General features: G+C 51.5%; 6 protein-coding genes across 6 annotated transcripts in view; 4 read left to right on the forward strand and 2 right to left on the reverse strand.

Moving 5' to 3' along the window:
- Positions 1-420: 420 nt before the first annotated feature.
- Positions 421-961, forward strand: DACRYDRAFT_108692 (uncharacterized protein; the record flags this gene model as incomplete). Its single annotated transcript, XM_040768709.1, has 2 exons — positions 421-502; positions 567-961. 2 exons carry the CDS (start codon positions 421-423, stop codon positions 959-961), a joined length of 477 nt encoding a protein of 158 aa, XP_040627525.1.
- Positions 962-1,163: 202 nt separating this feature from the next.
- On the forward strand, positions 1,164-2,108 carry DACRYDRAFT_108693 (uncharacterized protein; the record flags this gene model as incomplete). The annotated part of the gene is made up of 1 exon (XM_040768710.1): positions 1,164-2,108. The coding sequence occupies one exon, from the start codon at positions 1,164-1,166 to the stop codon at positions 2,106-2,108; it is 945 nt and encodes a 314-aa protein (XP_040627526.1).
- A 277-nt stretch (positions 2,109-2,385) lies between these two features.
- Positions 2,386-3,184, forward strand: DACRYDRAFT_54217 (SFT2-domain-containing protein; the record flags this gene model as incomplete). Its single annotated transcript, XM_040775239.1, has 4 exons — positions 2,386-2,756; positions 2,809-2,926; positions 2,982-3,082; positions 3,133-3,184. 4 exons carry the CDS (start codon positions 2,386-2,388, stop codon positions 3,182-3,184), a joined length of 642 nt encoding a protein of 213 aa, XP_040627527.1.
- Positions 3,185-3,377: 193 nt separating this feature from the next.
- On the reverse strand, positions 3,378-9,981 carry DACRYDRAFT_108695 (uncharacterized protein; the record flags this gene model as incomplete). The annotated part of the gene is made up of 12 exons (XM_040768711.1): positions 3,378-3,518; positions 3,597-3,754; positions 3,808-3,931; positions 3,981-4,120; positions 4,169-4,231; positions 4,282-4,386; positions 4,436-4,718; positions 4,770-4,891; positions 4,939-5,100; positions 5,149-7,870; positions 7,922-9,771; positions 9,825-9,981. The coding sequence occupies 12 exons, from the start codon at positions 9,979-9,981 to the stop codon at positions 3,378-3,380; spliced, it is 6,027 nt and encodes a 2,008-aa protein (XP_040627528.1).
- Positions 9,982-10,298: 317 nt separating this feature from the next.
- On the reverse strand, positions 10,299-11,949 carry DACRYDRAFT_117100 (uncharacterized protein; the record flags this gene model as incomplete). The annotated part of the gene is made up of 13 exons (XM_040770319.1): positions 10,299-10,601; positions 10,656-10,681; positions 10,733-10,781; positions 10,831-10,907; positions 10,956-11,089; positions 11,140-11,178; positions 11,230-11,248; positions 11,288-11,364; positions 11,422-11,485; positions 11,531-11,611; positions 11,656-11,694; positions 11,745-11,779; positions 11,829-11,949. The coding sequence occupies 13 exons, from the start codon at positions 11,947-11,949 to the stop codon at positions 10,328-10,330; spliced, it is 1,035 nt and encodes a 344-aa protein (XP_040627529.1). The 3' UTR covers positions 10,299-10,327.
- Positions 11,950-12,798: 849 nt separating this feature from the next.
- DACRYDRAFT_23040 (uncharacterized protein) overlaps positions 12,799-14,305 on the forward strand; it is a 42,134-nt gene continuing 40,627 nt past the window's right edge. Inside the window, exons 1-4 of the mRNA XM_040773066.1 lie at positions 12,799-13,216; positions 13,264-13,444; positions 13,497-13,755; positions 13,808-14,175. Of these exons, the coding sequence (XP_040627530.1) occupies positions 12,893-13,216; positions 13,264-13,444; positions 13,497-13,755; positions 13,808-14,175 (1,132 nt within the window). The 5' untranslated portion in view covers positions 12,799-12,892. The remainder of the gene's footprint in view (positions 13,217-13,263; positions 13,445-13,496; positions 13,756-13,807; positions 14,176-14,305) is intronic.

A 14,305-nucleotide genomic window follows, 5' to 3' on the forward strand; every position in this document is an offset into this window, starting at 1 on the left:
AAGTAGTAAGCCAACTTGCCAGGAGACAACGAGTGTCATCTATAGTCCGTCAACGCTTTCCCGGCGCACGTTGAGGCACTTTCCTTTCTGGTCTCTAGTCACCGACGGGAGCTAATTCCACCAGTGCCCCCTTCTCCCTTTCCGTCTGAATTGGGCTGCCTCCAGCTCATTCGAAGATGTTATTTTGTTCGTTTACCTCTTCGTCTCTCCGCCGCAAGGCCCCTTGCTGGAATGTTACTGCACGAATGTTCACGACACTGAACCCGTTGCATTGCCCCCCTGACACCATACAAATGACGGGACAATCAGTCATCTGTTCGAAAAGATGGCTACAAGACAATGACGCGAGTAAGCACAATCGACAACAGGTGTGCGAGTAGGTTGACATGCCTGCTGCTATCAGACTGTAGAGCACGGAAAATGTCTGTCAATTTTGCAGCAGCCAAAGGCATGGTCGAGGCCGCCATGGGGACGTGCCATGGGTTTGAAAAGAGTGCAGAAGGTAATCGGCTCGCTGTGCAGCCTCAGCTTGCTCAGGGGACATGGACTGATGCGCTTGCATCCAGCCGGGTTTCACACTGTCTTCCAGGTTGCGTTGGGGAAATTCAATGCCATCCTGCGATTTCCGAACGCATCGGTTAAGAATGCGTCTGATGTCGTCCGCAGTGAACAAGCGACCATGACATTCCTGCGAGAAGCCCACGGATTTCCGATACCCCGAGTATACACTTGGAGCGCGGACCTCGAAGGAGATGGAATCGGCTCTCCCTACATATTTATGGAGCACATACCAGGTGTTCCTTTCGAGGATGCTCTGCATGAGGGGAAGGTCTCAAACTGCCTTTGGAGACAGATCGCCCAAATCCAAGACCGATTGGCCCGCATCCCACTGGCAAGGATCGGTAGCATATATCGCAGGGAGGATCTCCCTCCCCACCTTGCCGACTCGCCCCTATACTGAGCGGTTAAGCCGGAGGACGATTACAGCCGACGTTTCGGCATCGGACCGTGTGCAAATTCAGTATTCGGACGGTTGGACGGGACAATGGCCCGACAAGTTGGGTCAGGTCCATGTGCGTTGTCTTGTTTCAAGTCTCTCATACTATTTTGTGTTCTGGCCGTCTGGGTCTCTTCTGCCCTTCCGATCATATACTGATGAAGCTATGTTAGGGGACAACGCCCCCTCGTTCGTCGCCTCCGTGCTCGCCTCAGAGGAGGCAATGGTACCCGTCTATCGGCAATCGACCAAGTTAAACAAACCCGGAGACGCATACCATAATGAAGAAGACGCTCTCACCGTTCTCGCGTCCTTCAAGAACGCAATTCCTCATCTGACCCCACCTTGCGCGGCGAATGCCGGAATGTGGCATGACGACTTGCACGGACGCAACATTCTTGTCGACCCGGACACGCAGACCGTCACTGCCGTTCTTGACTGGTCAGGTGCAACTTCCGTCCCTCAATACTATATCGCCGCTTGCCCCCCTTCGGTCTTTGATCTCTACCCAGAAAACGACAACAGGGGAGATGAGGTCAAGGAGAGCGGATGTGCAGGGGTCAAGGGGCATGACGTCAGCGATGTGCTCTCGAGCTCGTCACATCCCGATGACGGGCCCCGCTCTCTGTCAGATATCTCAGATGGACAGGAATCGACTTCTTTGGCCGGTGCAGATCACGCCTCGGGCTTCAGAGCATACTTTTCGCTGCTCCCCGCCGACTCTCCTCTTCGTGAGATCCTGACCGATCCCGCCCTGCTCTTCCTGCTCCGCCCAAACCCACTGAGGCTCGTTAACGGCCCCAAGGGCCACAACTTAACCCACCTCCGCCGGTGTTGGTTGCTCTGCATGGACCATATCTCAACCTGCCAGCCTACTGACGAGGCTTACCACATACCTTTGGATGAACTTCAGCGTCATATCGGGTTGATACAGGCAGCCATGGACCGAGCGCAAGGCATCCTGGACAAACTATGCCTTGACAATACCGGGCTCTGTGACGATGACAAAGAGCTAGCGGAAAAGTGGGAGGAGGCACTAGTTCTGCTACGGGCTGAGCTTGGTGAGGATCCGAGTGACGAGACGTTGAGGCAGCCGGGCATTTGGAAATGACAACGGTGATCCTGCTCCCCAAGCAGTGCATCGTGTGGTAATAATGGAGCCAAATGATGTCGAGGGTAAATTATGAACGTTACGACAAGGCCGGTTAGGGGGCCTGTCTGATCAGATCTGGTTGGCTGATGGCCACATGTGAGCAGACGACATCCTAGGAAATTGCCCCTCGCCGGCGGCCTTAGTGGCTGTGCTCACCCTGGCGCAGTTGCCGTCACAAGCAGAGCTCGTCGTCACCCACGCAGCTGAGCGTCGTAGAACATACAATCCAACGACCATGTCGACAGAGCAGACCTTCCGGGCATCTCTCTCCCAATTCCGTTGGTCTCGCGGCCCAAACGATGACTCGGGTGCTGCAACCGGCTCAGGCGCAGGGGGCACGAGCTCCGGGTGGTCCAATCCTCTCACCAAGATCTCCACTACTCTCGGCTTGCCGTCTTATATCCCCCTCCGCTCTGGCCAGACATCCAATGAGGAAGAAGCTTACTTTGCACTCTCTCGCTGGGAACGACTGGTTGGGTTCGCAGGCTGCTTGTTGGGCGCTGTCATATGCTTCTTCGTCGCATTCTTCACCCTCCCGATGCTCGCCATTCGCCCGCAGAAGTTCGCACTCTCGTTCAGCTTGGGCAGTGCGTTGGTTATGTCTGGGTACGTCACATTTTATGTCATATACCATGCACACAGTCCTGATACCTGGAAGCTTCATGATCCTCATGGGACCGATCAACCAGATAAAGCACCTCTTCTCTAAAGAGCGCATACCCTTCACCTTGGCCTACTTCAGCAGCCTCGGCCTGACGATTTTCTTCTCCGTCGGGGTATGCCTCTCTCTATTCTCACGATTTTTTAAACCGAAACTGAGGATGTGGATAGTACCGATCGTATGTCGGTTCCCTCGTTTCCGCCATAGTCCAGATTATCGCCCTGCTCTCGTATGTTATGGCATACTTCCCCGGTGGAATCACGACTCTGAGGTGCGTGTTCGCCTTTGAGATTGCATGGGCATATGCTGACTTATCCACAGATTCGGTGGCCAGATGTTGATGAGGGGAGCCGGTAGTGTGTTGCCTTTTTAAAGTCTTCCCGTCGGATACAGATGTAATTTATCAATTTGTTAACAATCGGTTGGATTCTTGGTTGAATAGTTGGTTGGATATTTTGGTTGAACAGTTGGGACAGTGCCCTTCAACATTCATCACAAGCCAATGCAATAATAGGTACATTCATGTGGCGCATCTCGTATGGTACATTTTCAACCTGCCAGTTAAGCTATCTTGAAGCATACGGAGCGAACCCGTTTACAGACGCTGTGAGCCCAAATTGGTCTCCGATCGTTTCCTGGATCTTGCGGCCCAGTATCTGAAGATAGCCGGTGCTGCCTTTGATCAGTTCGCCAACCGCACCACCCGACTATTTTGCCGTCAGTCCCAGAACTCAGTTTTAGGAAGAGAGACTTGCCATTGAGAGATCTTCCATGTGCATCAGTACGGGCGCCAGCTCCCTTCGTGCGAGGGAGCGGACTTCATTTGGATCCCAAGAGGGAACACTCTCTATTATGCGCATCTTGAGGTTCTGGTCTGCAGGCGCTTGGTGGATGTACATATCCATGTGCCGCCAGACAAGATAGACCAGCATCTCTACCGTTCCTGCACGCGCATGAGTAAGCAAAAGAGGGAGAAGTTATGGTTGTCAGACGTACTTAGACGTGATAGACAGTCATTCTGCGCCCACATTACGGATTTTTTGAGCGTTTCGGTCGCAACCCGTATCGCTTCATCATCCTCGGTCACGTTCTCCGGCTCCAGACCCGCGATTCGGAGGAGCTAAGAGAAACGCTCAGTCGCGTCTTTGAAATTCAGGAGGTGCACACACCTCGTCTATCTCATTGTCAGTCAACCCTTCTGCTGCCATTAAGGCGTTGTTAAGCTCTTCCACGAACGAGACCGAGTTCCCCATGGAGGTTACGCTAGCCTTCAGGATCTTCAAGACTGTCGCTAGGAGAGGCAGTGGACCTGAGCACCGTTAGAACTATAGCAAACTATCTCCAGGTTGCGCTTCACCTCGTTGTTTCAGATTGTACAAGGCGGGGTTGGATTTTGACGGCGCAACGACTGGAGTAAAGCCTGAGGGAAACCATCTGTTACCCAAAAAACGACGTGTGTTTCTTACATACCCTGCATTTCCATAACGGCTGTCTGATACAGCAACGAATATTCGTGAAGCTGACATAATGCTATTTGCACGTTTTGGCGGAAGACACTGACTTGTTTTCGATAAACTGAGGAGAGTCAGTACTGGGGTAGAAGGGAGCAAGCCCGATGACTAACGAGGAAAACGACGCTGGTCATCAATGCGTTCCTGTTCCGTTGCTGGTGTGATATCTACTTGTGCTTTGTCCGACATGGAATCGTCTATTGCTCGCATGATCGCTAGGTGATAAGAACCAAACCGTGCGTCCTGTTTCAGGTCTTCCACCTTTAAGGTAGGTAAAATGCTGATAGCCAATGACAGGACCATGTTCACTTCTCTTAGCATGACTAATGTCAGAGACCCGACTGAGGTCAGTAAGACCATCAGAACTTCTCGCTGGCCATTCAGGAAAGATAAAATCTGCAATCTGTGAGTTGATCTGAAGCCGAGCAACGAGGAACATTGACTTACAGACTGGGCCAGTGCATTCGATGGTCGCGGTGAACTGGCTAAGACACTTATTGCCAGTTGGAGCGCTGGCAGCAGAAGTTGATGATATCGCTCCGTGAGCGATGGAAGGAACGAGTCTAGCTCTAGAAGAAATGTTACAGGTAGCAGATGATCTGTACGGAGGCCGTACCCATAGCATCATCTTCCTCATGTGGCATCGCCTTGATGAAGTCACACTCAGCCAGTGTGTTAAATATTTGGTGAGCCAGGGATTCGTCGCAGTTTCCCCGCTTAACCAGAGCTAGAATAAGACCCATCTTGGCCTCGTAAACGTACAGAGAGTCCAAGGTGTCTAGACGAAGTTAGTTCATCCGTGTATATGACTTAGGAACACTCTGACCTGCGTCAGGCGCAAGGGCTGCAAAAAGGTCTCCTTCCGTGGTCTTGATTGACAATACGAATTGTTGCATGTAGCTCAGAAGTGTTCCGACAGAACCACCTGATCGATCAGATGAAGAGGCAGACACGAGGACTTCGAGCAGTGAATATGCCACTGCTTGCCAAACGTATACGGACCCTAACGCGTCTCGCGCCACGAGTGCGATAAGCCTGTCCTGTCTCCCATCGAGAGACACTTGAAGGACTTGTGATTGTTCCCCACTGGTTGTCAGGTGAATACAATTCGTTATTGCGGAGTATAAGTTGCCTCGCATGGCATCGGTTGAGCCGGTCACCAATAACGCCTCAATGAGATTGCGGAGAATCTGAGTGACTTGATCATTCGGGAAACCAGATTCGCCAACCGTGAACAGATCTAAGGAAGCGCTGAAGTCGGAGACAGTTTGTCGCCCGTCTCGCAGCTTGGTGACTAGAGTCAACAGAAGTTCTGAGAGAATGGGGGTCCGCAGAGCACCATCAACTCCTGGTACTCGCTCGGGTATTGTCAGAAGAAGATCGAGAATGGCAGCTTCTCGCTGATCCTGTCGTAGCAGCTCGAAACTGGGACCAAGAGAAACCTCCACCATACGACGCCAAGACCTTAGACCCCTTTCCTTGCTGTGTTGCATCCCGCGATGGTTGTTGTCGATCGCCACGCGCTTGATCAGCTTGATCGAGTCTTGATCGAATGCTGCGCGTTGATCATAGGTGCTCATTGCACCCTGCAGCTCCAATCGCTTTCGTATAGTGTTTACGAGTAACACTATCGCATCCGCATCGTAGATCTCACAATCGGAGTCGTCGATTCGAAGGCAACCATCCACTTCCAGGGCAGTATAGTATTTCAAAGGGCCCTCCGTATCCTTAAGATTATCCAGCCACTGGATATCTAAAGATCGCAGCAGTTCTAGTACAAGCTCGGAATGTTGACGGAGCCTAACCGAATCGACGTCGAAACTGCTGAAGTCGAAATCGGGATCTATGGAGATCAAATCGCCACCAAACATGACGCTGATAAGACGGGCTGCCCGTTGCTTTTGACCACACTCTACTAGGAGATGCAACTCGAGCGAGAGGATGTCCAGAAGCCATGATCTTGCTCTCAAGAATGCTGTCGCATTCCCGCAGGTTGAGGCCACCTCGGTACGATCATTGAATCGCACTGTTCCGCTGGACCGGGGGGTGGGTATCGGCCTCTGCGGAATGTGGAATAGCTGTCGAGCGGCGAAATCATATTCGGTACGGAGATATCGCAGCACGACATCGGATGTCCAATCGTGCAGGCAAAGGTTGTAGAGTAATCGATAACATTGCTCGGCTAGACGAGGTTGTCGGACCAAGAACTGCTGCCCCACAGAGTGAACGGTACCAGCGGCCGGGAATCCTTCGAACAGCAAATCCAGCAACACGTCCAAGCAAGTGCGAACACTTTTTCTAGATTTTGCCAGTAAAGAGTCAGGGCTGCCTGCGGCGTCTACATTGAAACCAAGCAGAAAATGAGCCACGTTTGGTGCCGGCCGATCCTTTGAGGTATTCGCACGCAACAATTCGAGAATGGCTGATCGTATGACAGGTTGCAGTAGGGTTTGTTGTTGTGAGTCCGTGTTCGTAAGATGTCGTAAAACCACGTTAAGATCTTGCTCGTCGTCTTCACCTTCCGGTGACTCAGTCGCAAGGGCAAGAGAAAAAACATCTAGAATTTGCAGGGAGAAGCTGCTACTGTTCAGGATTGTCGCTAATCTCGTTCCGTGTGCACCCGCACGTGAGTTATCTGCTGCGTTGAATACTGGGGAATCGCTCAACAAGCTGAGAACCTTGACTGCGAGAAGAACAGTCTCTTCGTCCTGCACTCTGCCTACGGCCATAGCTATCCGTTCAACCGTGGAAGGTACTCGCAAGAGTTGGTGGTCCAGTGAGGAGTGGCTGTATGCCATGTTGAGGCCTGATGCGCGCAGGATGTTTCGAAGCTGTGGGTCGTCGGTGCCAGACAGAATAGGCCATAGGACCTCCAAGTACATTGGTTGAATATCGAGGGCGCGATGTAGTATTCGCAGGGCGCTTTTCACAGAGCGTTCCGCCAGAGGTGTCGGAGTATCAGCGACATCAATATAAGCTGACCCTTCGCTGATAATCTCGAAGAGGTTGGTGGCGAGAATGGTGTCCATAGACAATCGACGGAGAATTTCGAAACCTGGATGAATAAGGAGGGCTGTGAGGACAAGTTTGCTTCGAGTGGCGTCTTGAGCTTGCGCAACGCCCGGGGTAAGCAGTCCGAGAATGTCATAGCTCTTGAGGCATTTTTCGACAAATGTGAGGCATGCATCTATGACCTTCCATCTCTCGTCGTTAGTACAGTATCGCCGTTGACCAATCTTGTAGAAAACATCGTCCAGCTCGAATCGGATGAAAGCGTCAATGCCTTTGTGTCGACCCAACCGCTCAGGTGCTACCGATTCGGGTACTGTTTGGTATACGACACGTGGCCGCAAACTGAGGGAATGGTCGGGAACATGGACCATGGAACTGAGCAGATTTGTGAAAGCTATCGTAGCAGGGTAAGAGCCGTTGGTAGCTTCAGTGTCTTCCAAAGCCATCACGAGACCCTCACGTATCTGTGGCCCACTTGCCATAGACTGCCAGAGATTCTCGGACCCTTGGGTAGCCGTGCTATTCACATTGAAGTACTGGTGGAATGTCAGTGAGAGGATCAGCGTGTGAATATCAGAGAGACTTACCGGGATAATGCCTGCATTCTCCAAGCGAACCCACATCATTCTGGCCGTCTCAATGGCGCCCACGTCACTCCCCGCACAGAATGATGACAAAGCAGCCCACAGTGCGCCCTGCAAGTCTAATGATGGCAACGAGAATGATAACGAGCATATAAGATTCGCTGCGCCAAGTTGAGGGCTGTTCAAAGTGGCCCTGGCGAGTGGGCAATCTCGAACAATGATCCGCACAAGACGCATGACTGCCATGAGATACGGAAATTCGATCGAGTCGGCTCGGCTCAATGCTTCGAGGACATGTCGGTCGGCACCAGCATTCAGTCGACTTTGTCTGAGTTCATCTTGATAATATGTGATCGTGCTGAATATGCTCGTCCAGGAGCAGACAATCGTCGCAGATTGTGGTGTAGCCCCAGCACCTCGTGATCGAACAGCCAAGAATTCGTTTCCATACATGCTGCAACTCTGACCTTTGGAGAGTGACGCCAACATGTCAAAGTTGGCCCGGACCAGTGCCGGAGCAGCAGTTTCGGCTGCCCAACGTAGAAAACTTGCGAGCTTGCTATCTGGATCTTGCCAGAATATCAAACCAGCGTTTGCTTGGCTATCGCCATATATAACGGCAATGAGACCAAGAAGTGCGGCGACATCGCGTCGCTGTTCTGCCGGTTCTGCAGCCAGCCTGGTTGAGCGGGTTGCTTGCAGTCGTGGGTTTGGTTTGTCTGCATCTTCCTCAGCGTGTCGAAGCTTTCGAAGAAATGCAGTCGAGACAGAATTGAGGAGGTTTACGGTGAACAGCTCCAACTGTCGTAAAGCATAGAAGTGGAAGTCTGGCTCGATGGGGGGGATAATTCCGGGGGAATCGGCCGGCTGATCGGGGAGGGGAATGCTGTCTTCATCGTGAAATGAAGACGGTCGACACGTGATGATTATGTTCGTCAGGTACTGGATCGCGTTGCCGTGGATTGCATCGAGGATCAAACGCTCTGGATCCGGCTTTGACACGCCGACGCTACGAAGAGGAGACGCGTGGGTGGGAGCGTGAACCAATGAGATCGCCCATTGTAGCGAAACAGCACTAGCCAACTGGGGGATCGTCCAAGTCTGTTTCAGCTCGCTGGAAATGGCAGTCATGCTTGCAGGATCACCATATATGACAGAGAGCATGGCTTCCGACGGCACCGTAGTGTTGACATTGAGGGCAGCTGAGAATGCAGAGAAGGCATAGACAACGAGTTCATCCTGTGGACTGCAAGTCTTGAGCCATTTGACAATGGTAAAGACATCTGCGGGGGCAAGCAGGAGCGCGCTGGCTATGTAAAAGAGGATATGGCCCAGTTCTCGACGATCTTTGGCGATGAACTTGATTCGTTGCTCCAGGGTAGCAGTTCCAAGCTTCTGCTGCGCGGTTGTCGACGTACTTGATTGCTGGAAGGTCCCGAATGCAGAAGGGGCTGGTGCAGCAACATCTCGCAGCGCCGCCTGCTGCACAGCTAGCAATATTTTGCCTCTATCGATACTCTTGAGGAGGTCTGCAAGGAAAGTGGCCCGCTCCCTTAGCAGACTAAAGGTGAAGTCGCGGAGAATGCCCCCAACGCTGCCATCGTAGTCCGTATTCAAGGCGCCAACGAAGATAGCTTTCAGGCATCGGAGACAATCCGCACGCTCAGAGTGATATCGCATGAGCGCATTTTCTACGGCGAGATTTTCCGCTGGGCGGGTGGGGTCGTCCAATACTTCTCCAAGAAGAGCGGCGCATAGATATTCGGAGACATCCAGTTCTTTCGCCAATGATAAGATAGCCTGTTTCACATCTTCGGATACGTTCTGCTCTTCTCCATCAAATACCGCTCTCCCTGTTCTGGTGTCAGATAGTCTTCTTAGAAGTATAGTCGTTGATTAGGCGCACCAGACTCGACCACCTTCCGCTCACTCTCAGACCTCGGCGGTGCGAAGAATTCCAGAAAGTATCCCTTGCAATCATTCAAAGTTTTTTGCAATAGGTTTTCTGGCCATCGCAATGGATCGATCAGGATCGACAGCAGTTGTGCAAACCGGCCGGGCATGGATAGTCGTGGTATATGCTGCCCTAGAGCGCTCAACAACGTCGGTGGCGAGACTGATCTGGGAACTTCAAAAGACGCGTCTGGTGGAAGCAAAGTACACGCGGATAAGGGTCGCGTCAATAAAAGAGTCACCGTCCTACAGTGGCCATGGCACAAAACGCGCCTCTGGGTATTTGCTCAACGACGCACGGATTACATGATATCTATTAAGACCACTCTGCTTGATGGTATTTATCTCGATGATATCCAGGCCGGTGAGACTCTACACAAAAGCATATTGTCAACTAGTGCCACGCGTGACCACCACCTTCGACATTACTCCGCAAAACGGACAGTGTTCTAACCATCATATCTCTTCTATGATTGTAAGGTTGATTGGTTCCACGTCAATGAACGGCCTTGGTGCGCGTGATGGCGATGAAGATGAAGAAGCCTCGTAGCTCTCCCGTACCGCAGTAGCGAAACTGCGTCCACCGCTAGTTTTGGTAGCAGAATGAGATCCAGCGTCCTCCGGCCCAAATTCGAGCTCTGTTTCGTATGGTTCTCTGCGATTGTTGATGACTTCCTTGGCATGCAAGAGGAGTCTGCTTCCAACTATCACGTCACTGGCCAACGCAAAACTGGCAGAACAAAAATCAGTCATTCCGCATGAAGTCTATTGTCACCATGCTTACCCAACGCCCGCTTGAGCACCCTGGGGCTGGCTAGGCAGTTAGCTTCCAGTCAATGTTCGCCTTAGAAGGGATCTCACATTCTTCGAAAACAGTATAACGAGGTTCATTACTTGAATGAGGCATACCCTGTCAATCGGTCAGGTCCATGTACTTCGAGAGGGATAAGGCTGCGCACAGAGCGAATGCAGTTACGTTATCTGTGATCAGCATTTCTGCAATGCTACTATGCCATCCTTGACGATATTCCTCGTACTGGCGGAATATCAGCATGTAGAAGATATTCGTGGCCCAGTTACTGACAGCCTTCCACAAGACAAAGCCGAAAAATATCGTGTCAAGAGCAAGCCGTGAAGCCCAAATCCCGATAAAGGAGGGAGGCGCTGATGGTTCGAAACATACGTTGCGGTCGAGGGTGAAATATGGTGCTGGAGGTTCTGTGACTACTGCTGAGCATCGTCCACAAGAAGTGTTGGTGGCTTCTTACCGTAATGCGGCAATCGGGTCCCAAGCCCGAATATGATACCTAAGTCCAAGGATATTAGCATATGCGACAAGGGCGTCGCCTATAGCCTACATAATGCTGTTATGTGGATCTTCGCAAAAGGTCAGAGTTGCCGTAATTTGCAATTTACCGTAAGTAGACTGGCCCAGAAAACTGCCAGTTTATTGTTTCCATTATACAATCCCCAGAGCCGGAGAATCATTATGACTACATATATATAGCAATCAGTCAGCGGGAGAATCATCATGGTGATTGATCCCTGACCAGATAACGTCATTTGGGTAAGAACGCCGCCCCATGCTGCGAAGTAGTAATATATGATGCAAGACTATAGAGATCAGTGGAGTCAGCACGATCTTTGCCCTGCACGTACAATTGCTGGAGAGACTTCGGAGGGAGTCAGAATATTCGAGGTGGTCCAAACGATTACGATCGACATTCCGAAATAGCGTGTCTATTCCATAGTAAGTATGGATCGATATCTAGCAGACGACGCACCCAACCGAATAACAGCTTGGACCAACCCCATGGTCGCAGCTTCGCCAGTATCAGCACACGGTAATTATTTCTTCCATTACCAGTCATACCCAAACATGTCTGATTTCAGTACTGAACGTGATAACTACGAATAGAAGGTGAGGAACATCCAACAGTCAACCAAAAGTACGAACGATAGTCATAGACAGCCCAGCTTAGTGCAGCGATAGCTGCGCGACGGCTCCACTCGTAAATCTGAACAAGAGCGACAGTCTGCTGAATCTCTTCATCCGTGAACCCAGAAGAAGCGGACATGACGATGGCAGTTATTCCAGACGAATGACAGGCATGAGAGGGTAGGAGGACGAAGCGTAGATGCAACAACTGTCGATGTCACTGCGCTCACATATAAGCATAAAAACTTTACCCGCCCCTCGGATACTGGGAGCAGTGCTGTTTGCATGACACTCAGCCTCAGCCTCAGCCAGATTCGCATAGAAAACAACAGGTACGTGGCGACGGAAATGGAGTGCTAAGACAATCTTCAGCCGAGGAGAAACCGAGAGGTAGCACAGTGTTTGTCGGCTTGTCATCCTGACATTTTCAGGATGGTGAGAACACGACATGGCAGGTAACGGAAACTGATCAGTGCGGCCAACAAGCCTCGTCGTGCAATGGCCCGAAACAAGGGGGCTTGCTGCATCGAAGCGCCGTCCTGCGTGAAGCATCATTAGACATTCCACGAAGATCCGTAGTGCTCCGGTGATCAAAGCGATACCGATAGAACCAGTTCATCTGTCCAAGGAGGGTCAGAGAGGGAAGGTGTCTCCATGCACTGCTGGTCTAGATACAGGATGTCGACGTGTATCGTCGAATCCATAGCACAACAGAGCATTATGGTGTATATATCTTCAGGAATAACAGTGCGGATTCACTGAGGAACTCCATGAACAAGGTTGGTCCAGTGGTCGTCTGATGTAGTCTGACGTTGAGAACATCAAGAACCGTTTAGTTGGATGTGGTTGACTTCGGCTTCCGCCGGCATACCAACTAAGTACTGTAAGCAGACGCGGGCAGAAGCCTTTTCACCGCCACTCTCAGGATCTTACCCCGACGGCACACACGACTCCCCACACCGCTTTTAAATTCAGTTGTTGGCCCTGACGACCATGACAATAACCTGAGCGGAGCGGCCAGATCATCAATAGGACGTCTCTTGTATACCGCCACCTGGCTAAAGTCTGACCTTCAGTTGACCATGTCTGGGATCACAAGCAAAGTCAAGCGCATCTTCCGCAAGAATAAAGACAAGACAGAAGTCGCGGAAGGAGCTGAACCGAACGAGGATTCCGCGTATCCTACCGCAGACTCGTCGGCCGCTCACCCAGCAGCGCCCCATCCGGAGACCCATGAACACCTGTCCAACGCGCTTGAAGCCCTCGTTGACAAGAGCAGTCAGCCATTGACTAAGGAGGAAATCCACAACGGCTCGGCTGGCGGCACCGCCCTTGCGCCGGCAACTGTTGCTCACGCGAAGTCGGCGTGGTTCTCCAAGTTCTATCCAGATGAGACCATTGATAAGGTATAAATTTTGTTTGAGATTCAAGAACTATGTTTATCCCACAATAGTTGTTCGTCCATGAACATATGGGAAACTGGATCATCATTCGCAAGACTGGCGACCGCATCTTCGAGACCATGCCCATTTATACCCGCATTGGCATGCACCTGCTGTTCTACGGGAAGGCGGAAACCGCACTTCTGCACTGGGGACGGGTAGAGACATTGTTAAGGGAGCAATCCATGAAGCGTGAGCATCGATGTATTGATATATCCCTGCATACATCTAACTCTTAGGTCAGAGGGTCAGATTTACGATAATCCCGATCCGAAAGTGATCTACCCCCATATCCTCGCATTCTGCAAGACATACCAAATTGACACATCTATCTTACTCGAGCCCGAGTTGCACAATTACCCCAGCCTGAACACGTTCTTCAGCCGCAAGCTGCGGCCCGATGTTCGCCCTATCACCGCTCCTGACGAGTTGGGCGTGATCGTATCGTGTGCCGACTGCCGTCTGACCGTATTCGAGACGGCCCAAGAGGCTACCAATGTCTGGTACGTCCTCGTCGCTTCCTTATTGTCTCGTTGGCATTGAACAGAGATGCAGGATCAAAGGTCGTCACTTCACTATTCCAGAGCTCCTCAATGACGAAGAGATTGTGGAAGAGATCGGCTCGGATCCGTCCCTGGCGATCTTCCGCTTGGCGCCGCAGGACTATCATCGTTATCACGCGCCAGTTACTGGCCTGTTCAGGAAGGTTACCAAGCTCCCAGGGGAATACTACACGGTCAACCCGCAGGCTGTGAACGAGCCGGGATTTGACGTCTTCACAGCCAACAAACGTGACGTCGCATTGATCGATGCTACGTTGGACGAGAGTGGTGCAACGGTTCCTGTTGCGTTCGTTTCGGTTGGTGCACTGCTGGTCGGGAGCATCACTTGGACGAAGGAGGTTGGAGAGCCGCTCAAGAAAGGTGGGTAATTCGAATCTTGCAGACGAGTGGCGAAAGCTGACCAGTAGTTCAGGTGAAGATTTAGGATACTTCCAATACGGAGGCTCGACCGTGATTGTCGTATTCCCCAAGGGTGCCATGACGTTTGACC

The sequence above is a fragment of the Dacryopinax primogenitus genome, assembly GCF_000292625.1.
Source record: "Dacryopinax primogenitus strain DJM-731 SS1 chromosome Unknown DACRYscaffold_12, whole genome shotgun sequence".
NCBI classification, from domain to species: Eukaryota; Fungi; Basidiomycota; class Dacrymycetes; order Dacrymycetales; family Dacrymycetaceae; genus Dacryopinax; species Dacryopinax primogenitus.